The 22,979-nt window shown below is 49.5% G+C and overlaps 9 protein-coding genes across 13 annotated transcripts; 7 read left to right on the forward strand and 2 right to left on the reverse strand.

Moving 5' to 3' along the window:
- Nucleotides 1–973: 973 nt before the first annotated feature.
- TERG_07371 (uncharacterized protein) lies at nucleotides 974–3,959 on the reverse strand (the record flags this gene model as incomplete). Its single annotated transcript, XM_047748764.1, has 8 exons — nucleotides 3,412–3,959; nucleotides 3,230–3,317; nucleotides 3,068–3,143; nucleotides 2,676–2,969; nucleotides 2,326–2,598; nucleotides 1,864–2,266; nucleotides 1,314–1,801; nucleotides 974–1,174 (listed from the first exon to the last, which is right to left on the reverse strand). Exons 1-8 carry the CDS (start codon nucleotides 3,479–3,481, stop codon nucleotides 974–976), a joined length of 1,893 nt encoding a protein of 630 aa, XP_047604752.1. The 5' UTR covers nucleotides 3,482–3,959.
- Nucleotides 3,960–6,466: 2,507 nt separating this feature from the next.
- TERG_12541 (uncharacterized protein) lies at nucleotides 6,467–6,784 on the forward strand (the record flags this gene model as incomplete). The annotated part of the gene is made up of 1 exon (XM_047751488.1): nucleotides 6,467–6,784. The coding sequence occupies one exon, from the start codon at nucleotides 6,467–6,469 to the stop codon at nucleotides 6,782–6,784; it is 318 nt and encodes a 105-aa protein (XP_047607221.1).
- Nucleotides 6,785–6,883: 99 nt separating this feature from the next.
- On the forward strand, nucleotides 6,884–7,216 carry TERG_12542 (uncharacterized protein; the record flags this gene model as incomplete). The annotated part of the gene is made up of 1 exon (XM_047751489.1): nucleotides 6,884–7,216. The coding sequence occupies one exon, from the start codon at nucleotides 6,884–6,886 to the stop codon at nucleotides 7,214–7,216; it is 333 nt and encodes a 110-aa protein (XP_047607222.1).
- Nucleotides 7,217–9,416: 2,200 nt separating this feature from the next.
- On the forward strand, nucleotides 9,417–11,259 carry TERG_07374 (uncharacterized protein; the record flags this gene model as incomplete). Its single annotated transcript, XM_003231707.2, has 3 exons — nucleotides 9,417–10,247; nucleotides 10,313–10,449; nucleotides 10,511–11,259. The coding sequence occupies exons 1-3, from the start codon at nucleotides 10,012–10,014 to the stop codon at nucleotides 11,257–11,259; spliced, it is 1,122 nt and encodes a 373-aa protein (XP_003231755.1). The 5' UTR covers nucleotides 9,417–10,011.
- A 546-nt stretch (nucleotides 11,260–11,805) lies between these two features.
- TERG_07375 (uncharacterized protein) lies at nucleotides 11,806–13,955 on the forward strand (the record flags this gene model as incomplete). Its single annotated transcript, XM_003231708.2, has 2 exons — nucleotides 11,806–12,417; nucleotides 12,529–13,955. The coding sequence occupies 2 exons, from the start codon at nucleotides 11,806–11,808 to the stop codon at nucleotides 13,822–13,824; spliced, it is 1,908 nt and encodes a 635-aa protein (XP_003231756.1). The 3' UTR covers nucleotides 13,825–13,955.
- A 50-nt stretch (nucleotides 13,956–14,005) lies between these two features.
- Nucleotides 14,006–16,465, forward strand: TERG_07376 (T-complex protein 1, eta subunit; the record flags this gene model as incomplete). 4 transcript variants are annotated; one of them, XM_003231709.2, is made up of 6 exons in its annotated part: nucleotides 14,115–14,288; nucleotides 14,383–14,549; nucleotides 14,636–14,972; nucleotides 15,153–15,525; nucleotides 15,606–16,267; nucleotides 16,359–16,465. In XM_003231709.2, the coding sequence occupies exons 1-6, from the start codon at nucleotides 14,243–14,245 to the stop codon at nucleotides 16,463–16,465; spliced, it is 1,692 nt and encodes a 563-aa protein (XP_003231757.1). In that variant the 5' UTR covers nucleotides 14,115–14,242. The 4 variants fall into 4 exon arrangements, with proteins under 4 accessions (XP_047607223.1, XP_047607224.1, XP_003231757.1 ...); XM_047750379.1 differs by having other exon boundaries at nucleotides 14,006–14,549; XM_047750380.1 differs by having other exon boundaries at nucleotides 14,106–14,288; nucleotides 14,383–14,972.
- Nucleotides 16,466–17,120: 655 nt separating this feature from the next.
- On the forward strand, nucleotides 17,121–19,848 carry TERG_07377 (metacaspase-1). Of its 2 annotated transcripts, XM_003231710.2 has the most exons (6): nucleotides 17,121–17,437; nucleotides 17,501–17,642; nucleotides 17,760–17,838; nucleotides 17,924–18,295; nucleotides 18,381–18,989; nucleotides 19,141–19,848. In XM_003231710.2, exons 1-6 carry the CDS (start codon nucleotides 17,319–17,321, stop codon nucleotides 19,164–19,166), a joined length of 1,347 nt encoding a protein of 448 aa, XP_003231758.1. In that variant the 5' UTR covers nucleotides 17,121–17,318; the 3' UTR covers nucleotides 19,167–19,848. The 2 variants fall into 2 exon arrangements, with proteins under 2 accessions (XP_003231758.1, XP_047607226.1); XM_047750382.1 differs by lacking the exon at nucleotides 19,141–19,848 and having other exon boundaries at nucleotides 18,381–19,072.
- Nucleotides 19,713–21,484, reverse strand: TERG_07378 (uncharacterized protein; the record flags this gene model as incomplete). Its single annotated transcript, XM_003231711.2, has 1 exon — nucleotides 19,713–21,484. Exon 1 carries the CDS (start codon nucleotides 20,856–20,858, stop codon nucleotides 19,713–19,715), a length of 1,146 nt encoding a protein of 381 aa, XP_003231759.1. The 5' UTR covers nucleotides 20,859–21,484.
- Nucleotides 21,485–21,591: 107 nt separating this feature from the next.
- On the forward strand, nucleotides 21,592–22,646 carry TERG_07379 (uncharacterized protein; the record flags this gene model as incomplete). Its single annotated transcript, XM_047748765.1, has 1 exon — nucleotides 21,592–22,646. Exon 1 carries the CDS (start codon nucleotides 21,837–21,839, stop codon nucleotides 22,644–22,646), a length of 810 nt encoding a protein of 269 aa, XP_047604753.1. The 5' UTR covers nucleotides 21,592–21,836.
- Nucleotides 22,647–22,979: the final 333 nt, after the last annotated feature.

Genomic DNA, 22,979 nt, shown 5'->3' on the forward strand with positions numbered 1-22,979 from the left:
GGGCCTAGCCCCTTTTGCGTCAGGGCTTCCACCACAAAGCCTCCAACATGACCAAAGGTATGTGGTATACCAGAGCTCTACCACGATGTTTGTTTTGCGTGGTTTAGATAGGATAATGAACCAAGGTGTCATCTAGCACTGAGTCGCCAATACCACCGTTGCTGGTGAGAATTACCAGATTTCAGGGGCCGCGGGACTGCAAGCGCTGTACTGTAGCCGTAGCGTGGTATTAGCCAAGTATCCAGGCACTTGATCCATGGTACTGTGTTGGTATATTTAGAGCAAGCTCTATGCGCATCATGGATGCATGCTATGGTATCGTTATAGGAAGGAGCGCAGAAGGGAGCGACATGGCATGACGTCGTCGAAGTAGCCGAACTCTATCGCGGTGACGAGCGGCTAAATCAGTTAGTGTCGGGTAGTTTGTTGCTTAGTTTGTTAGTCACTGGCGCGTGTGACGATTTAACTTAGTTAAGTGGAGACTAGACGCGCTCCTTGAAACGCTCCATGTGTTACAGGCTACGTACAAACATCAAGCTTCGCTCGTTCTTTCTCATGTGGTTTCAGATTGGGTAACTAACTAACGTCCGCTAGATTTTCTTTTTAAGCTGCCAGTTCAAAAGTCGGGGGGAAGGGCAGTGCAGTGTGTTTACCCCAACAAGTTAAAAGACTGGTTCCTGTCAACCACTATCCAGAGTTGAGACGTATGGCCATATATCAACAAAAATACGTCCAGAGGAGCGTCATGAATATATTCACAAAACACTCTCACCCGAGGAAAGTAGCTGGGCAAAAAGACAGGAATCGCGTTAAATCGTAGCTGTGCAACTATATAGCCCTAGTAAAGGGCCCTCGGCGATTTCCGTGGACCCGATATATACAAATGGTGAAGATAACAGTTGTAAAGCAAAGTCAATAATAAGACGGTATATATTCTGCAGAAAAGTAGCCCACCTCCATAGCCCGATTTTTTCTACGAGATACCTAACGATGGCACCAACCCATCACTCTCATTTAATTCCTGTCCAACCTTGAAGGACACTTTATACCGAAGCCTGACCGTGTTCCCCTTGCCTGGCTGGACTCCATCCATTTGGAGTTGCTGCTGAACTCCAATCTTCTGATATGGCGCAATATCTCTGCCGGACTGAGGCCGGAGCTGTAGGGAATAAGACTGCAAAAGTTTAAACGAGAGGAAACATGACGTTAGCTGATAGTCATTCAAATACGTCTAGGGCCATGAGTTGTTGAAAAATTATAAATAAAATTAAAGCCAAGCATGGAAACGGAAAGAGGGAAATGGCTTCTTTTACCTTTTCAATAGCGATTTGGAAATGTAGTTCTGAAATAGCGTGAGGGGTATTGTTAGAGAATGACACAAGGCCATGTATTTTGTTCTCACCAGGAAAGCGTTTCACTTGCATTTTTATTCCTATGTTGGTGTTGAGAACTTCAATGGTATTCTGTGAGGGTAAAGTTTCTTCTGGAAGAGCAGACGAGAAGGTCCATTCATCATCTGCGTCAGAGGTCTGGGCTGGCGTCACTTGTTTGGATTGGCAGGATTGTTGAGGCGAATATGGTGCATGTAGGGTTGGGGCTGGTGGTCCAGATGCTAGCTGACCTAAATCTAGTAATGACGAAGGTGCGGCGTTTGAAGAAGCCGAGCTCTGTAATTTATTGAACGGTGATGATGTCCTTGACCCTCCCGAGGTAATGGCGGCAAACGGGTCAGATGGTTTAGGCGTAGGCGTTGAAGTAGAAGGCATTGATGGCGACTTTGGAAGCGAAACCGATGAAGCGCCTTCTTCAGTGGTAAGTAGCAGTACTGTGAGAGTGGACGGAAATATGGAAGTTATTACTCACCTTCAGCTGGTCCTAGAGAAAGTGCAACACTTCCCTGGCCCTGGGGTTCGTCTTGGAAGGAAAGGCCCAGTAAGTCACCCTCAAGGGCGGAAGCAGCAGGCGGCTTAACAGCCGTACTACCGTTGGAAGCAGCCGATACCTGTTCTTCCTCGCCTCCAAAATCAATCAAAGATAGTTCGTTGGCAGCATTCTTTTTAACGCCCGTACTCGTCCCCAGAGTACCCCTAGGTATGTTGGATGCCGCAGTTACATCTCCAGCCTTAATCAGCTTATATCTTTGCACCGTTCGGTGTATACTATCATTTATTTCTAATAGTTTCGATACGGCCTCGTTGTCTTCAGACTCATCCTCGCACATCTTTTGTATTTTAGGGTGTGCATTTTGAAGAGCGCTTGCCAGTTCCTATGTAAGTCAGGTAAGTATCTGTCGCATCCCTCTTCCTGATGACAGCCAGCACGCACCTCATAAACGTCTCCTTCTGATAACTTGTCTCCAGGCTTAAAATTCTCCAGCATCTCTTCAAGAAGCTTAGCCTTCTCCTGAACCCTGGAGACCTCTTCAGCCGCCTTTGCTCGATAGTCCGTCCGGTGCCGAGTATCATAGCCTGCCATTATTTTCATCAGTCTGTTGGCTTCTCGAAGATCATCCGGGTTCCCCCTCCGTATCAGCTCTTGCAGTTTTGCCGACTGAGCGATCTTCTCTTCCTCCTCCATTTCCTCAGCAGATTGGAGATTCTATATGGCGTGTATCATTAGTACCAGCATTGGCTGTTGAGCTAAAGGTACGAAGCACTGAAGGAGGGCCAACATACATCACTCGGGTTCAGAACGGCAGCATCTTCACGGCGGATTTCAGGAAACACATAACCCTTGTAGAGGAGAAGGCGGTGCATGTCACGGATGAATCCGAGGTCATCCTTGTATCTTGAGGTCTGACATATCGTCTGTCTCCATTCTTCAATCGACTCGAGGATCCTCTGTTGCGCTCTCGACGGTCGAATAGGTGGTCGTTCGGGAAATCTTCGAACTAGTTCGTTCAAGAACTCCTTTGTGCTGATCTGGAGATGAAACGGGTATCCGCAGTTTTTGACGCATATATCGAGCAACTGGACAGTATAAAGGACAGCGGAGCGGCCAAGCAGTCAGCCTCGTGTACCTCCTGAGATATCAAGGGGGAAAGGGCGAGCAGCGGTAGGGAGCATACAGCGAGGGCTAGCATCGCAACATTCGCATTCCGGGAGTTTATCAACTGGACTATGGTCATTGCTGCTTCGCGAGGCCTTTACCATTGGCATCTTATTAGGACTTCATCCCATTGAAAATAGAGAAGTAAATCCAGCGCAAACCGCTGGACTACTGCACTCACGCGTTTCCCCTCTTTGTATTGATCAAATCCACCACCTCCAGGTTGAGGGCCAGGTTCGGTTCGTAGTTCTGGGGATCGCATGCATTATCTGGTCCAAGTCACTCGGTCAGCAGCCATCTTCACTCTTGGACAGGAAGCAGCAAAGACATCTGGGTTGCACTGGCACGAGGGAGAGAACGTACGGATATACCGCTGCAGCGTCGACTGTGCGGGTGGCTCCAGGTAGGCGCTGAAGCGGTCCCTGGCCGCCATCCGAGCTGATGTCGCCTCCAGGTTGTCGGTTTCTTTTAAAAGGCACGGTAGAGAAGGTCGAGTATCGAGAGGGCAGAAAGTCACATTAGAGCTGAGGCCAGAAGCCGGTTCTCTCTTCCTGGTTAGATATCTGCGTGAAGCTATCACCAAGTCGAGGTTGGCTTTGTCAACTGCCTAACTGAGTGAAAATAACTAGTCAGGCTTGGCCGCAGCGTTTCGGCAGGCTCCTTAGAGCGGCCTGTCCGGGCAAAGCAGACGCAGATACGGAGAACTACTGCCTCCCTGCCTGCATTTGTATACACTCTTCTACCGGCTGTCTCTCTCTTCTCGCAGGTCGTCAGCATCATCCTCAATCGTCCTCATCACCGCCAAAATCGTCTTCATCATCGGCCAAATTAGTTAGTGCTTAGTCAGCAGGTTGCAGCGAGTTTGCTATAAAAGCAGCAACGCTGGCAGTTGAACGCCTCACATGCAGTTCAATATTCAATATTAATTTCAGTATTATTTTCAATTCGCTCTGGCGGCCCCGGTGGAAGCTGCCTGTCTAGCTGAGGTATCTTATCTCCTGGCTGGGAGAAGTGGAACAGGCAGACGCACCTCCATTGCGGTCAATGCTATCTCTCTAGAGCAATTATTGTTCATGCATCATTTTACATCTTGTTGATTCTAGTGGGCGAATCTCCTCAGAGCAACATATAAAAATGTCCCGTCCCTAGCAATAATGGACTATGGAAACTTGATGTGATTGTTGAGTATTCTTTCATTCAAGGTATATATATATATATATATCCTACTTTCAATCATATCTACTTCTAATAAATACGTCAGTAGGCTGAGGGTAAATGCTTTGTTCCCGTTAAACCCGTATTTGGGCCATGTCGAGGCTATGAACCATCACGCTCTTCACCTTTATGGTCAGGACTACTTTCTCCGTCTATTTCGGTATGCATTTCTACTTGTAAATACACTGATAATGAACTAAACGTTTATAGAACAAAAGCCAGCGCTTAAGTAAAAGTTCGATGTCATGGTAAAAGGGCAGCCCTATCGAGGCTGGCGATGATTACTACCCACCGACAGCCAAGGAAGATCAAATCTACGAATGGTTGCTTGTGTATATCCCAGTGCTGGTCGGAATAACTGACCAAGGCTCTGATACCCTCTAGGAGTGCTCCATTCAGGCTGTCAGAGCCATATGTGCCTGCGATGGCTGGTTCCATGTCAACCCGCTCCCTGCCCGTCCTGTCGAGTAACTCCAACAGGACGAGCTAAGTGTTCCGTTCAAAGGAGCAGGTTCAAGCTGTCTAAACATGCGAAAGATGGCCATGGATACTGTCGGCTCGCCGCCGTCGTAGCTTCTTTGCTATTCTGCCAGGTCGCTCCTGCTGCTCAGGCTGGGGGCTGCCCGTTCGACCCAACCTCGCCTCCCACTTTGCCCCCGGCCGCCCTACCAACCTCACCGCCGCAACTGCTCGTCATCGTTATGTCATTCACTAGAGATAGCTACTTTTAATCCGTGGTTACTGATACCCAGCAAACCGTGGTTAGCAACATGGTGTCAGGTAATACCAAGTCTTGGTGGCCACTGCGGGATGTATCAGGAGATTCCGTGGTACGCTGGCCCCGCGGGTCCTCAATCGAACCGTTCGATGGAGTGTTGGGCGTCTCAACAAAGCTTAAGGCATGAAGAAGAAAGGGCTAGGGGATGAGGCTCTGATTGATCTTGGAATAAGCTTTGCTCAAGGTGTCAGTTGAGAGAGGTGTTGAGTAAAGAGTGTGATATATCGATATAACAAAAAAATCTCAAGCTAAGGACTTAGTTATAGTTGACAAAGGAACAAAGATGTTTTTCTGATCCCGATGCCTCTCAGATCAGTTAACTAGTTAGCTCCCTAATGATTCACCACCGGTTTTGTCATCATGTCTGTAACACGTTCCGGCTCTTCTAGGATCAATAACTAGACATATATCCATCAAGTATCAGCATTGTAGCTTCGTGTTACGCTTACATCCTGGCAAAATAATCATGTTTAGTGCCCTGGACGGTATTGTTATATAAGTGGAATGCAGAAATCACCAGGGTGCTCCGGTTGCTGTTCAGGAGATGAACTACATAAGGTCGTCCCGCCCACCTTTGAGTCTCGCATTATTCTACTACGTTAACTCAAAAATACACTAGCTCATACGATAAACTGACGATACATGGCAGGAAAGGTGTAGATGTAATCCTATCCGTTTTATTTGATGTATCGATGTGTTGTTGTGTTATAATATATGTTATCATACATGGAATGAATGGCTGCCCATTTATCAGATATAATGGCGACTGCCTGGAGATGTCACATTTAGTTATTCTACGGCTGTTTTGTTGCACTAGTCATCGAGAATTCGTTCTTTTCTCTCTTTTTAGTACGTCTCATCGCCGAGAGACATATACTGTCGTGTGCATGCATTCAACTCTGCTGAGTACCAACTACGGAGTACATTAGTATTAAACACATATGGTATCAATAGGGTCGTACGATACATGACCGAAGATAAGAAAATCGCAATATAAATCCTTACGCGTTTCTTCAATCCGATGCATCGCCAGGATGTTCAACGGAGAGAGAATATAGATCGCAAAAAGAAACCAACGCCATGGTATCATAACATAAACCCGGTCCCTGGCGGCAACAGTTAAATATTTATTTACCATGACTGCCGGCAAAGATATTCAGTGCCTTACTCACTCTCTCACTCGCTCGGTTCGACCCCATATCAGCCTTCTCATGCCTGGCCTCCCTTGCCAGAACCCGTCGAAGAGTGTAAGATATTTTTGCTAGACCGGTAATGCTCCGATCAAAAGTCGGCCATTGAAGCCTTGCAGACACATGTACCGTCGTGCCCCATCACTCCCGGGGGGCAGCATTTGATGAGCTGCGGCGTCTCCCCACAAGGAGTACATTTGCTTGGGGTACACTTGCCCTCCACGCAAGCCAAATCATGGCGCTTGCTACATCCTGTGTGACAATCACAAGAGTCATTCCACAGGGCATCCTTCACACGGCAGAGTCCATTTATGCATATCGACGAGGCAGGAACAACACGTCTTTCGGTCTTTGCAAGAGCGATGCAGTGATCCTCAGAAGGCTTAGGGCAGTCGGAGTCAAACTTGCAGGAACTGCCGACAGAAAAACACTGGACATAGCGGATAGGACTCATAGGATTCCTTCGATAAGGGATAAACTTGATTCCAGGAAGCTCCGTAGGAGGTTCAGATATGCATCTCTTAGGAAATCTGGGAGCGCTGAGAAGAGATGAGGACACAATTGAGGCGAAAAGGGCCAATGCAAATAGAAGAGTTTTAATCATGGATGCCATGGTGTGAAAGAATTGGCGTGCTGTCATTGCTATCCGTTGATGAGCGACAAAACATCCGGAGCACAGAGGGGCGCTGGCATTCAATTATATATGCAGTCGGCCACCAGAAAAAAGCAGGGGAATCACTTTTCGATGCGCCATGGATGTCAATCCTCAGGGTATCCGTCATGCGACCATGACGACGTGTTGAACGTGAGAGCCCATTTATTATATCTGAGCTCTGTGCCTGGAGTATATACTACCCGCTATTTGCAACTCTCCAACTTTGTAGGAAAAATGAGCCAACCAGGCTACATCTCTGTCCTCCACCGCTTCAATGAGTCGCGCGGCTCTGTTACACGATGGGACACCCGCAGAGTCAGAGCTCGTTAGTTTCCGAACAAGAAAAGAAATGAAAGACGAGAACAAAACTGGATGATAATCTTTCGTCTCTTTCTACCCTTTTACCCCCGTTGCCTACTGCAGGCTAACCTTCCCATTTCATGCGATGATCAGCTTCGTGCTTTGTATATCAGTATTGGTAATGGAGCATGATCGACAGTATAAGAGGCCTGTACTATGATATTCCACAGGTTTTACGTACGCCCTGGAGATCAAAATTCGAACACAGGGCAGAAAGATTGACATAGTTAACGTCACCAGTGCGACTCCGGCCCTAAGCTAAACACGCTCTCGAGAGAGGCTCGTCCACATTGATTCCTTGGAATTGGCCGCCTGTAAAGACCAAGAACCAGCCGATATGCACTGTGTGGCTGGGATCTATGGGGGATATGCAGATAAATATCAGCGGACGGCCGAGTGTCCCAGATGTACGTGCACCAGCCTGGAACTTGTTCCGTATTCTCCTTCCAATTCTCTCGCGAACTTGCAAGATTGTCAAGCCGATGGAAGCAGCAAGAAGTCGCGTCTGGTTTCTTGGCAGCTGATTGGCTGGCTTCAGCCCCTGCAAGCTTACTAACTACCTACCTTCGTCAACCAACGCAACTTAGCCGATGCGCGCTTCTTGCCGCGGCGTGATTCGAGCATAACATCCCTCGATTATGTATAATCTGTCGGCAGCTCTCGAGAACGCATCCCCGTGAGTCCTTAGAGCGACAATTTGTTAATACTGATATAGGTTAATTAGAACACTTGGATATTGGTTTTCTTCTCCTGTTTGATAAGGTAACTAGCTGTCCGCTAGGTGATGACTTTCGACGAGCCATCAGGGTAGATAAATAAATATTGGCAACCCGCAGTATATAAACCTCTATTGTCTGAACCGTTACCCCTTTCTATGCAATTTCTGTATGTGCCGGGATTTGTAACGTTATAAAGAGAATCAGGATCTGGTGCCATTAGCCAGCGACCGTAACGAGTTATGCCATCAAATTCCTTTGCCCAGAGTAGCGATGCGGCTTGAATAACCACTCTATATTTCCTCCCGGAGGATTATCTAGTTGAGTAGACATAATAGATGCCTATGGTTATAGTCTCGTCAGGAGAGTAGTATGACCGAGAGTGATTTTCAACAGTCTTAAGATTGCGGGAGTGAGTTCATCGATACAATTTAAAATATCTAATATATGTGTAGTTCTCCTGACAAGAATAACCTTCACAATGCCTTCTAGGCCATATTTCCTAGTATCATATAACTAAGTACTGGCTTTTATAGGCGATTGCCTAGGTCGTGAATGGACCTTTAGCTGTGCTAGCCATTAACGAGAGTATCGATATTTACTAGCCTTCCTAGGTTCAGGCTGTATTTCACCCAGAGGGTCCTCAGCTACGTTTTGAACCTTGCAAAGTTTGTCTCTTCGGCATATCCAAGGGATAGAGAGATGTGCGCTTAAGCCAACATTCCATTTTACCTTTGAAGTTCCTTGTCCAATATTTACTTTGATATTGTGTGTCTCAAATTCGCAACGAGAGTCCCAGGGATACTACGGAATACCTGCTCAGAGATGATGCATAGTCATTCTTCAACCGTTTCGAGAAAGCAGCCAGGATAGTTGTATGCAGCGATGGCTAGATCGACATGCATGCATTAATGCTGTTGTGGATAATCCAACCTCGGTGATTAACCCTGTTTGAGCTCACATGCTAGTTGTAGAACATTTTAGCCCTGTATATCAATTTGAGAGACTTCACGTTGACCATTGAAGTACACCTAAAAACCTGTTTATTACCCCCCAGCATGCAGACTCATCTAGTGTGCTGAGCTTGCTGGGGAGTAATAATTGTATTCCGGCCATGATCCAGGCGAATTCGTAGTATTAACCGGAGATGCATGACAGTTATAGATACTCACATACCTAAATCAGAGTCGTTGGTACTATCAGTACTTTATTGATGCAAGGCTGTAGGCAAAGTGAAAGGCAGTGGCCTCTACTCATTTGCCTCAAGCAACCGGAGTCATTGGCGATCTTATAGTTACCTTTGCGGGGATCACCCTATGCTATAGGCTCAGTCGTCCAGGAAGTGTCTATAGTAAACAAGGGTTTGTTTGTCCTGTGATAAGCGTTGCAACATGCGTCCTCCAGCAAACTGTCACGTAGAAGAGGAATCATGTAGATCCGGGTGGGGGGGGTGCTGTGCTAAGCGTATAAAACTACCTAGTATTTAGCCAGTGCTTTTAATTCTGATAAAGCACCGGTGAATGAATTTGAGAAATAAGGGCCATAAAACAGAGAATAGAACCTCGTACGAGTTGGGGAAGCCCGAGGATAGCATTTGCATCCAATGAAGGTCAACTGAAGGAAAGTCGGGAGGCTCAAAAGCCCAAGCCCTAAGCCCTAGTCAAGTCCGGCATGACGTAACTGGTTGTTTGGGGCCGCATTCATCAGGACATGTTCATCTCCGGTATCCGGCGAAGGAAAATATGGAAAACAGGGTAGAGACGGGCGTAATACAGCCCAAGTTCTAATGCTTTGCTTTGCTGAGTATATTATTTGGTTAAACGTTAGCTCTCGCTCTAGAGCGTTAATCAGCAGAGGTTCACGTGATAGGTAAATTTCGCTGGGAGGCTTAAAGCTCTATAACCATCCTCAAAATTGACATAGAAAGTTGATGAAGCAGATAAATTTTGTTAGACTGGTTTCACAGAGAGCACTTGCTCTGAGATAAAAGGACTTCCAGAAGGTGGAAGACAGCGCCCTCTACTGATAGACTACCGCCATTAATTCAGGATGGTTCGACATAAGAAGGACACGATGTCCCGCAAGAGCAAGCGGGGTGACTACCGACGGCCAGTGATCAAAGACGGAGTAGATGAGCACGGAAAACGACCTCGCGCACCCTTTCAAGCTGCCTGCTGGGACCTGGGACACTGTGACCCGAAGAAATGTTCTGGCAAACGATTGATGCAGCTTGGATATATGCGCGATCTGGGTATAGGACATAAATTCCCGGGGGTGGTAATATCGTATGTAACTATTCAAGACTGTACATCATGACGGAGCACAGCTGATAAAAAGGGATGAAATATAGGCCGAATGCAAAGCAGACCCTTTCCCCTGCTGACAAGCCGTTGCTCGAGCGATATGGTGCTGCGGTGGTGGAGTGTTCATGGGTACGAGTGAGCGAAGTACCTTGGTCAAAAATTGGCGGAAAGACAGAGAGATTGCGTGCGTGATATCCCGTGTGGCGGCGGCCTGGATTCAATGCTAATATACTCTTGGGATACAGTGCCTTACCTTGTGGCAGCAAACACGGTAAACTATGGCAAGCCATGGCGATTGAACTGCGTTGAAGCACTAGCTGCGACTTTCATGATATGTGGGCACGAGGACTGGGCTGAAGAGGTGTTACAGCACTTCCGTTACGGCCAGCCGTTTCTAGAGATCAACTCGCAGCTGTTTAAGCGGTATGCAGCTTGTGAGACAGAAGCAGACATCAAGGCCGCCGAGAAGAATTGGTTGGCGAAGATCGAGAAGGAATACGCGGAGAACCGAGAAGGGAAAGGGTCAGACGATATGTGGACTACGGGGAATACAAACAGGCAGGCCTTCCTTTCGGATTCTGAAGACGAAGAAAACGAGGAGGGGGAGGAAGAAGGCGATGGTGATGACGAGGACGAAGACGGAATCCCACGGAATGCTCTACAGAGAGACAATCTATTCCCGGAATCCGAGGAGGAAGACGACGATGAGGAAGAGATGGCAGAGATCCGGCGAAAGATACTCCTGTCCAAACCGTTTGCTGGAACTGCTTCTTCCCCTGACCGCGAGCCAGACGCAAAGGGGACTGGACCTGCAGTAGTACCGTCGCCAGCGGGTCCGACAGCCGCGAAAGACACCTGCAACGAGGAGAGCGACAGCGACGACGGCAACGAGAGCGACGCCGCCTTTGACCGCATTATCAACGCAACCATCGCGACTGATCGAACCGGCATCAAGGCCCTCCAGCGCGAGAAACTGCGACGGACAAGGGCATGAGCCAAGCCTGCCGGTCCACCTTACGGGCTTTAGGTAAGCCGCTGCTTACTCATCCGGAACTACTATAACCCGCTGCGGCGCCAAGCATGGAAGGAATCGTCCTCGCGCTCTTTTTTCCGCCTTTTCGCTCCTGCTGCAAAAAGCTCCCCGCGTTCTGCAAAGTACGAAGCCGTTCTTGAGAGTGCGTACCCCCCCCCCCCCCCCCCCCCCCAGCCCCAGGTAAAGGACCCCTTGCACCGCCAATTCCACAGTTAGGGAGGCCTGTTCTGTCGCGGGCAGCAGACAGGGCCTGCGAGTCTGCCGCCACGATATGCTGCCTGTCGGTGGAAGAGATTTTCGAGTTTGGTCCTTTTCTCCTGTTTGGATGCAGAATTTTTTTGGAACATAAAAAGGCTGAGCCAGTTGGGGCTGATTATGGAAGGCTGATGGTCTCGTGACAGGTACAGGCGTCGTTCGGGCCAGGGGCGAAAGAAAGAGGACTGGACAAGGATCTATATATCCGACTCGGCAAAGGGGGAAAAGGATAGTAGTGTGAGGGGTTGAAGCATGCCTGCTGTCGGTGTTGGGCCCGCTGGCGACGATCCGGTAGGGGGCCCGGTATACCGCACCTCGCCCGGGACTTCCGCGGGAGCGTTCCATGACCATGCAGCCACCTCGGTGACAGCCGCTAGTGGTCCGTGTGCCAGCAGAAGCGGCAGCAACGGCAGCCCCCAGCTGCCTCCCGCAATCTTGCCGAGACAGGTAACGCTGCGAGACCGGGTGACAGCGGCGACGCTGATCCCCTTCTCGTCGGCACAGGAGGTCCCCCGTTCACTGCTGGCATACCTGTGCGACCAGCTGAACAAAGAGATCGAGAAGGGCGACACGTACCCCTTCATCAACCCACTGAGCCTGGAGGAGTTTGGCACAGACTGGTTCTCCCATTTCACGGCGGTCATGCTGCTTGGAGACGTGCCAATCGTTGGCCATGTACAGTCTTTAGAAGCTATTGGCGCCGACTGGGGGAAGATATGTCTGGGCAGCTTTAATATTAAGCCAAATTACCCCGGAAGAAGTAGTCATATATGTAACGGTGCCTTCCTGGTGACGGATGCCTCCAGAAACCGCGGTGTGGGCCGGCTGATGGGGGAATGCTACCTAGAATGGGCACCACAGATGGTGAGCATTGAGCTCGGCAATGTTTCAAGAAAGATATATGTTAAGCTTTGACGGTGATATAACGTTACTAACCTTTTGCTTTGCTCCTCGTTACTTTGTTTGTTTACTTAGGGATACACATATGCCGTGTTCAATCTAGTTTACGAAACTAACGTAGCCTCCTGTCGAATATGGGACGCGTTAGGCTTCAAGCGAGTAGGCAGAATACCAGGCTGTGGCAATCTACGCTCATACCCAGGCCAGCTTATTGATGCAATCATATACGGTCGAGATCTCGGTCCAGAGGGAGAAGATTTTGTCTCTGAAGAAAGATTCGACAAGATCAGATATTACTTGAAACACTCCAAGTACCCGAGTGGCGCAGATAGGGCTGAGAAGAGTCGTCTACGCAGTGCAGCTACCCACTACAAGCTTGTAGGTGGCGAGAAGGGTGAGCCAGAGAAGCTGATGCTGAAGGATAAGGAGGTTGTCTCCGATCCGCAGCAGCAGTATGAGATAGCTCGTAAGATACACCAGCAGCAGCATGGTGGTATCAACAAGACAACGGCTACTATTGCGTTAAAATATCATTGGGTCCGGATCAAGGAGACTGTTAGTATGGCCATCAAGAACTGCCCACAATGCAAGGAAGGCCCCAAAGCACCTATAAATGGTGCTAACGGCATCCAACCTAGCTCCCATACCAACGGCAATTCAGAAACCAATAACTTGCCATTCAAACGGGAGAAGCCATCGCCAACTCCTCGGCCTAACACTTTTGATATACCCCCTTCTAACGCCTTTACTCCAACCCAGCCTGACCAACAACTCACAAGCGTATCCGCAGCGGTTCACCAGTATTCCAAGGAGGAAACCTTCAGTCCTACACCCCACCCACATCCTCACAACACCCACTCTCACACTACTCCTCTTATTCACGCCGGGCAAATGGCGGACTACGCCGATATACCGCTCGATCCTCAGATAATGGATGACATACACCATCATCTTCCTCCATTTCAGCACCATAATGGCGTCAATGTTGGTGTGGGAGTGAGTCCGTATGAAACAGACGGTGCACACGACCCTCATCACGCCTTGACCCACGACTTTGATCATTCTCCTATGCAGCATCATGACCATGATCACCACCACCACGAACACCACCATCATGTTCACACAGGTAGCTATCAGGTAGTTGAAGATGACGATCTGATGGCGTCGCACGCCGGCGTAGGCGTAGATGTAGGCGTCGGTGCCGGAGTAGGAGTTGACGTTGATGTTGACGTCGGCGTTGGCATGGGCATGCGAGACCAGTCCATGAGGCTCGCAGAGGCAACGCGGCTACAGAATGATGCGCAGTTCCAGGCGGACCTGCTTACCGTTGCCTTTGGAGGAAGAGACGACCAAAATCACTTTGAGAACTGAGCAAGCAAATCATTCCATAGGACTGATGAACGGCATAATATGTACAGCCGCTGTTGGATGTGTGATGGCGTTTACGAGCACCTTAGACGGATAGACTACATTCAAAAATATATATACATATACACACCTTTCCTTTCATTCATCGTAGCTTTTTCAATATTTCTATGCTGTAAGATAAAAAAAGGGGCAAAGATGTTTGGCGGCTGAAGTTGCTGACACAGCATGACGGGGGAAAAAGCAAAAAAAGAGACACAGCGAAAAGCTATCAAAATACTAAACCGCTGAACACCACTACAGCCACCTTCTGCAATTAAACGGAGAGAGACAACGGGAAAGGAGAGACATTTTCCCCCAAGCTATCTATTACGCAGAATACGTCCTTTGCTTATTCTATTTGTCTTGAATTTGAACCGCTGCAATGGCGTTCGCGGGCCAAACACCCACAATCATCGTTCTGAAGGAGGGTCAGTTTTTCTATGCCTCTGCCCTCTACTACCACATGTTTGCTCCAGCACGAATGTGACTGTTCTAAGCTTACGATGGGTGTTTGATATGCAGGGACGGATGCCTCGCAGGGCAAGGGACAGATTCTCTCGAATATCAATGCCTGCGTTGCGGTACAGAACACTATCAAGAGCACGCTAGGCCCCTATGGCGGGGACCTATTACTGGTAGACACCAACGGCAAGCAGACAATCACAAACGATGGAGCGACGGTAATGAAGGTAAGGAGAGGTTCTAGCTGTTTAGTTCTAGCTGTTTAGGAATAAGACGCCTACGAGGGCTTCGTGCTGACTGATGCCCGTAATAGCTGCTCGATATTGTCCACCCCGCAGCCCGCATCCTGACCGACATTGCACGATCCCAGGACGCAGAAGTAGGTGATGGAACCACCTCTGTAGTTGTGCTGGCAGGCGAAATCCTACGAGAAGTGCGCGACCTAGTGGAGCAGGACGTAAGTGCTCAGACGATTATAAAGGGGTTGAGGAAGGCGAGTGCCATGTGCATCAACCGGATCAAGGAGATTGCAATTGATATGAAGGATGCTGCTGGCGGAGAGGCGAAGAAGATCGAGACTCTGCGGCGACTGGCGGGCACAGCGATGAACAGCAAGCTGATCAAGCGGAATTCGGACTTTTTCACAAAGAGTGCGTTATCTTTTTTATTTTTATTTTTATTTTATTTTATTTTATTTTATTTTTTTATTTTTTTTTTTTTTTTTTTTTTAATTTTTTTTTTTTTTTTTTTTTTTTTTTTTTTTTTTGGTGGACATGATGATGGGGAAAGGTTCATGAAGGCAGTGACTGAGCTAACCGATTGTGATGCAGTGGTTGTTGATGCCGTCCTGTCGCTGGATCAGGACGAGTTGAACGAGAAGCTGATTGGGGTCAAGAAGATTACCGGAGGAGCGCTGCAAGACTCGCAGTTCATCAACGGGGTTGCGTTCAAGAAGACGTTTTCGTATGCCGGGTTTGAGCAGCAGCCCAAGTCGTTCAAGAACCCAAAGATTGTCTGCCTGAACGTTGAGCTGGAGCTGAAGAGCGAGAAGGACAATGCAGAGGTCAGGGTCGAGCAGGTATCGGAGTACCAGGCCATCGTCGATGCGGAGTGGCAGATCATCTTCAACAAGCTCGAGGCTCTCTACAAGACCGGAGCCAAGGTCGTCCTTAGCAAGCTCCCTATCGGTGACCTTGCAACACAGTATGTCTTTTTTTTTTTTTTTTTGCCTCCCCCCCCCTCCCCTCTGTCCTAATGAACGGCCCCGGTACTAACGAAGTTAGATACTTTGCGGACAGAGACATATTCTGTGCCGGGCGAGTGTCGTCTGATGACATGGAGCGAGTGAACAAGGCCACTGGTGCCTCGACACAGTCTACCTGCAGCGACATCCAGGAGCACCACCTGGGCGAATGCGGCAGCTTCGAGGAGCGCCAGATTGGCGGCGAGCGCTTCAATATCTTCTCCGAGTGCCCTGGAGCCAAAACATGCACTCTGATCCTGCGCGGTGGAGCAGAGCAGTTCATTGCCGAAGCCGAACGCAGCCTGCACGACGCCATCATGATCGTCAAGCGGGCGCTACGGAACACCAACGTCGTGGCCGGCGGCGGTGCAACCGAGATGGACCTGTCCGGCTACATCCACCGGTATGCCGACGTGAACGTCCCACACAAGCAGCAGGCCGTTGTCAAGGCGTTTGCAAAGGCCCTGGAGGTGATCCCCCGACAGCTGTGCGACAACGCCGGCTTCGATGCCACGGACATTCTCAACCAACTGAGAGTCGAGCACAAGAAGGGCAACATCTGGGCCGGCGTCGACTTTGACCGAGAGGGCGTGCGAGACAACATGAAGGCCTTTGTCTGGGAGCCGAGTCTGGTCAAGGTCAATGCGATCCAGTCTGCCGTCGAGGCTGCCTGTCTCATTCTCTCTGTCGACGAAACCATCAGTACGTCTTTCCCCGTTGCCCCCGGCCACCTGGTTACATCTACAGTGGTCTACATTTATATGCTAAGTCCTACTCTGCTGACGTCTGATAGAAAACGAAGAGTCTGCCCAGCCACAGGGGCCCCCCCAGGCCCTACCGCAAGGGGCCGCCCAGCGAGTGCTACGAGGAGGCCGGGGCCGCGGAATGCCCCGTCGATGAAGAAAAGAAAAGAAGAAGCAACAAGCACAAGAAGCAGAAGATGACGAGCTGCATGCATTCTTGCATTACTGCATGGCACAGATGAGGAGATTCAAAAATAAAAAAATAAAAAAATTAAAAAAGGAAGAAAAAACGCCTGGACTTTCTTTGCTACCAATAATAGAAGACAGCATAGGATTTTAATATCTATCAACAAAGTCAACGCACAACAACTCTCCGTGACACAGCTCGAGTTGCTCTGCATCAACTTACGACGGACAGGACAGCCTCTTCCATGCACTCATCAGCCCATCCTCCGGCCGGCAAGGGCGCTGGCTGTGGCTGATATGCGCGTCTGGAGAAGCAGCGGAAGGACAGGGAGCAACATCCCCATGCGATGATAAGTAATCGCCGGACAGAAGCTGAGCCAAAGAAGAAGAAGAAGACGACGAAGAAGCAAGCTGTCCGGCGTCCTGTCCCATGTAGAGCCGTCCCCGTCACGTAGATTTCTGATCCTCGTAAAATTTGGCTGCGCAGGAGAAATTTTCATCATCTTTGCTTTTTCCCCCTTCACTCGTCCTCGCCGTCGCCAGTCCTCGCGAGCAGAGCATCATCACCGTTGCTGCCTCCGTCCGTCCATCCCAGTGACTGTCTGTCCGCCGGAGCGTCTGCGAGCCCCGAAGTCCCCAATCGTTAAATAGTCGCTCGAGCCCGCTTTAGCCCGTGAGTTAGCCGGACAACCCCCTGCTGCGCCCCTCCACCGGCGTCTCGCACTTTTTTCCCTCCAGCCCTCGCCAGAAATCCCCCCCAAGTGTCGTCTTCGCTCCTTTCGCCCTCATCTTCGCCAGCTCCAGCGTCTTCCTCACCGTCGAGCATGTCGTACTATCCAGGAGCGTACCCGGGCGGCCCCCAGCAGGGCTACGGCCAGCCACCGCCGCAGCAGCACGGCTACAACCAGGGAGGATACGGGGCACCACCACCACAGCAGTACCAGTGAGCATGCCCATTCAGACAGACAGACAGACAGCGAGAGACGAGGGACACTGACGAGAATAGGCAACACGGCTACGGACAGCAGCCGTACCAGCAGCCGCCGTACGGGCAGCCCTCGCACTCGCCGCAGCCGCAACTTCAGGCTCCCCCGCCAGGCGGTTACGGCCAGGCACCGCCGTCCCCCCAGCCGCAGTACAGATACCAAGTAGGTCTCACACGGTGCCGACAGTGCGAGGAACGCAGGGCCTAAAAGGATCCCTCGGGATCAAGGAAATAAACAGGGTGAAGGAGGTGGTTTTGCTGACGGTCGGACTCTCTGCAGGACCACGGGCAGCAGCAGCAGCATGGCTACGGCCATGGACCGCCCCCCAACAGCGGACAGGTGCAAAACGGACGTCCTAGTAAGGCTTCTCTCTCTCTCTCTCTCTCTCTCTCTCTGAGATTTGGTTGCAAACGGCCTGCAGTCGAGCTAACGGTGATTGCTAGACTACCAGAATACGTATAACCAGGGCCATGGGGGCCCGCCGCCGCCGCCCAACAACCCCGTCTCCTTCGGCCACGGAGCCCCCCAGGGATACAACTTCCAGTACTCCAACTGCACTGGCAAGCGCAAGGCTCTGCTGATCGGAATCAACTACTTCAACCAGCGCGGACAGCTGCGAGGATGCATCAACGACGTCAAGAACATGTCCAACTACCTAAACCAGAGCTATGGCTACGCCAGACAGGACATGGTCATCCTCACAGACGACCAACAGAACCCCATGAGCCAGCCCACAAAAGCCAATATCTTGCGTGCGATGCATTGGCTTGTCAAGGACGCCAGAGCTAATGACTCTCTCTTCTTCCACTATTCAGGTACGTCTGCCTATATAAAGCAGCTAACACTAACACAATGCCCTTAATATAACAACTGTGTTTTTCTGATCATATATGTATACAGGCCACGGTGGTCAGACGGCAGACTTGGACGGAGATGAAGAGGACGGCAACGACGAGGTCATTTACCCCGTAGACTTCAGATCCGCCGGCCACATCGTCGACGACGAGATGCACCGTATCATGGTACAGCCTCTCGTTCCTGGCGTTCGTTTGACCGCCATCTTCGACTCCTGCCACTCTGGCTCCGCCCTCGACCTCCCATTCATCTACTCGACGCAAGGAGTGCTCAAGGAGCCCAATCTCGCCAAGGAAGCCGGCCAGGGCTTGCTGGGCGTCGTATCTGCCTATGCTCGCGGCGATATGGGCGGCATGATGAGTGGCGCCGTCGACCTCTTCAAGAAGGCCACCCGCGGCGACGAGAGCTTCAAGAAGGCCCGCCAGACCCGTACCAGTCCCGCAGACGTCATCATGTGGTCAGGCAGCAAGGACGTGCAGACCAGCGCAGACGCTACCATCGACGGTCAAGCCACAGGCGCCATGTCCTGGGCCTTTATCACCGCCCTCAAAAAGAACCCCCAGCAGAGCTACGTCCAGCTGCTCAACAGCATCCGCGATGAGCTCGCTTCCAAGTACTCTCAGAAACCGCAGTTGAGCTGCAGTCACCCTCTTGGTCAGTAGACTCGCCCACTCTTCAAGTTGTTCTATTCCCCCTTTCTTCTCAGTCTTGCTTTTGCGTTACTTGCTTATTTGCGTCCCCCCCCCCCCCTTTTTTTTTTTCTCTTTTAACCCTCCCTCGACCTAACACTGGCTGGTTCCCCTAGATACCAATCTTCTGTATGTCATGTAAGACGCCCACTACCACCTCTTCTCAAACCGTGAAAACACGTTTGCCATGACTCTTCCGACAACAAGAAATTATATGAAAATACCAGGAACCCCGATAACCGCCTTGGACATACCTACTCCAATTAATCCTTTGAATGAATAAATCCCGTCCGTTCCGTTTCCGCCTTCTCCGTTAGCATGGGTAGCTCAGCGTTATAGGTTCACTCTACGGCTGTCTTTTACCTTGCCTCGTCTCTTCGCGTTCTTCTTCTGCTTCTCTTTTCTTTCTCATGCTGCTTGGAATTATGGGTTAATAACATGATGGGGGCACGAAATCTGGGTCGTTCTGCGTATTCTTTTTCCTTTCTATTTCGTCGTCTTTTCCTGACCCCCCTTTTTATTTGTCAAGTTGCTTCTTATCATGTTGTTTACTTGCGGGCTAATCATCTCACTGGGTTACTTGGGCATTGGTATCTAAAATACTTCATAGGTTAGCTGGGGATACTATTCACGACTTTTGACATCTATCCATTCGTCTTGCCTGCCGTCTACATTGTATGTCTCTTGGCTATATTTTTCTTCTCTTCAAATACTCATAATCCGGCATCAGCTTCTGGACATGCTCATACAAGCCCTCTGCAACACTACCCCCAAACTCCTCTTTCCACTTCCCATATCGAACCTCCATATCCAATCCCTTTGAAGACTTGGACTGGTTGAGGCCCGTCGACGTCCACAAGTCACACATGTAACTCATATGTCTTTTCGAAACGTCCTGTGCTTCAAGGGGCAGTTCCTCCCATTCAAACTTGATATGTTCCGCACTCATACCACAGGCACTGCAGAGCTTCGCCAGGCACTCTCCACTGAGAACATCATCCGCATCGACGACAATAGGCCAGGGAGAGGACGCACTCTTAACTTCCGCCGCTGTCTTGGTGCCGTCAGATTCAGTAGCCCTAGTCACGTACCAGTCGTATAGGCTGCGAGAATACCAGAACGTCAAATACGACCAGACTTTGTCTTTGACGTTGATGGGAACCACTCTTGTTTCGGCCCTGTACCATGATTCAACAATAAGCGCGGGATGGCGAATCATAAACACCGGTTGCCATAGTAAAAGGTACTCGTCAGGGAAGAAGGTCAGGTTCGTCTTCGTTCGTGCTGGAGTAGCTGATATGCCGCTCTCTGCTTCGGATGCTACAGGTCTAGGAACGATCGTCAGAGGGGGGACTTCTTTGCCTCGCTGTGCTTCATCCAACAAGGCAGATGGCTCAACCGCGAAAAAAGAATGATTCTTCACAAGGAGGTGTTTATCCTGTTGCTGATCATTAGTATCATAGCTCGTCCGTCCGTCGACTTTTGACTTCAAGTAGATCAACATATGTACCTCCTTAATAGCATCCTCTCTCGCCTTCTGAAGTATCCCCACCCCCTTGTGGGTTAACTCTATGTACTTCTGGCGCAGTTCATCGCTTATCTCGTCCAAAGGGGCCCAGTCGAATTTATCTCGAGCGTGGAAGAAGCCCTCTTGGAGATGGTAGTCTGATTGAACCCAGCCCGGCTGAGCCGAGAGCAAACGACAAAACACATTTGACAGAGTCCTTGAGACGCTGAAGAGAAAGATATGCCGGCACTTGGAACGTTCACTCTGATTGTTATTATGACCGCCTGAGCTTGCTTGTTCACTGCCTGAAGCCCCGTTGATATGCATGGCTGATAGCGGGTATGACTTGATATCGACAGGTATGCTGAACGTGAAGGGTTCTCGGGTATTTTCTTGGGCATCATGGCCGTATATAAATATGTATATACACCCATGCTCCCTGCAGAGCGTCTCTCCTCTCGCATTCACACATGCATTGGATGATCAATTGCATGTAGCCCAAGGATGGTGATGGCGGTTTGTATATTAAGTTACCCGGTAACAACCCGGATGCGCACTATGATAACTAATTCAGTCAATATAAAAGTGGCTTAATATCACTCTTAACGCACTCTCATAGACACCTCCCTTGCCCATTCACGCGGCGGTTATCCGATAGTTCTCCCAGTGTGAGTGATGTCACTACCTAGTTAACCATGTAGAGGGTCAAATACGAGATAACCAACATCTATAACTATAGCTTGTGAACAACACCAGTATTATTAATGATTATACCTACGACCCTGCGGTCAATAATCGATATATACAGCCCAGAATAAAGCGGTAACACTCGTACTCACCATAGTACTAGCTGAGATGCCACAGCTGAAACTCTGCCTCTCACCGGATTCACCATGGCAGACGTCTTTCCGCCGTCATACGAATCCGCCACCACGCGAGACGCATGGCCGATAATTGCGCCCTTCGTCCTCTCTGCAGCAGATCTATGCTCTGCCTCTCTCGTCTCTCGAGCATGGCATTGCATCTTCTCTCCAGTCTTATGGGGTGCGCCGGCCTCGCACTTCGGGGCCAGAGACGACGCTGTCTACGGTGGGCATACCCGTACCATCCATCACCCGCTCTCGCAAGAGACAGACCGTTGACATTCACTGAAACTGAACGCATGAAAAGTCGCCTTGACGCGATTTAGAAGAGTGCTGAACATATCTCGCCCCTGTGTACGGCAGCTCTTCCGTGAGTGGTCTAATAGACATTTTGCATACAAGGAGGTTGAATGTGCTGGATGCTGGAGCTATCAACCCTGGAATGGAGAAGCTCATACCAGTCCTGAAAAGTCCAATTGCCCGGAACCTGACTTATCTCAGAATACACCATTCTATCCTTAAAAGAGATAATATTGTTAATAAGGCTTTACCCAAGGATGGACTCACAGATGGAAAGGAGTCATTAATGATTCAAAGGCTTCTAGAAAAGCGGCCTGCCATCTACAAGACCAACATGGATGAACCCATATATCTCCATCCGTCCAACATCGCGCATATCCGAACTCTGGTTCTAACAGATGTCCCGGCATTTGTTCCTTCACCTTCTCCAATTATTTGCTCCATAACACAATTCATATCTGCCTGTGCAGACGAGGCTCTCCTCGCCTCACTGCATGCTGAGTCCAATTACTCCCTTCCTCCAGGCCAGTACCGTGCGAAAGCCGTAAAGCAACATGCAAAGGAACTCTTTGCCCTGGGAGCTATCATCTTGGAGATATCACCAGGTAAAAAGTTTGAAAAGCCAGAATCTTCGTCCGCTTGGGTCCTTACAGGTTACTACCAACCAGACACCTTCAAATCAAGCACTGGAGATCTAGACTCTGAAAATCTATGGGCGGCTGCCGCGAATGACTTTAGTTTTTTTGATGAAGACGAAACACGTTCTACTTCGAGTTCGGCAGCGGCTTTGCCTCCGGTACGAATGGTCGATGTGGTAGTTGAATTGGCTGCATTCCGACGAGAGAGACGGGATGCATATGATAAAAGAGTTCAGAGCACTGGATATACAACAATATTACCTGCTGATGGCCATTGGAAGGGAGAAGTAAGGATCCAGAGGAATCATCTCTAAGAGGAGCCCAGCCCTGAATAGAGGCGTTGTCAATGGATGTTTGGACAAGAACAGTTTCATCTGTATTTGACCAATATTTAATATCTTATCAACATCGGCAGGAAGTTTTTGCGTTGTGTACAAACAAACATCATCCGGCAATGTTTAAAAAAGATAAAATATAATTAAAACAAAAATCATTTCATGCCAGGATATTTCACATATTCGCCGCAGCTCATCGTTAAAAAAAAAGGGTTACTTTTCTTTTTTTTTTTGGGAGGATTCCCGCCGCCATGAACATGCTGAGTTTGATTGTAAAATGAAGAGGAGGGTAGAGCTGCTGCTGAAAAAAAG

This window comes from Trichophyton rubrum (assembly GCF_000151425.1).
Source record: "Trichophyton rubrum CBS 118892 genomic scaffold supercont2.10, whole genome shotgun sequence".
NCBI classification, from domain to species: Eukaryota; Fungi; Ascomycota; class Eurotiomycetes; order Onygenales; family Arthrodermataceae; genus Trichophyton; species Trichophyton rubrum.

Coding starts and splice junctions, on each gene's coding strand:
- TERG_07377 (XM_003231710.2), top strand. CDS start 17,319: ATGTCGTACTATCCAGGAGCGTACCCGGGCGGCCCCCAGCAGGGCTAC. Junction 18,296..18,380: donor TCTCTTCTTCCACTATTCAG/GTACGTCTGCCT, acceptor ATATGTATACAG/GCCACGGTGGTCAGACGGCA. Junction 18,990..19,140: donor GAGCTGCAGTCACCCTCTTG/GTCAGTAGACTC, acceptor TGGTTCCCCTAG/ATACCAATCTTCTGTATGTC.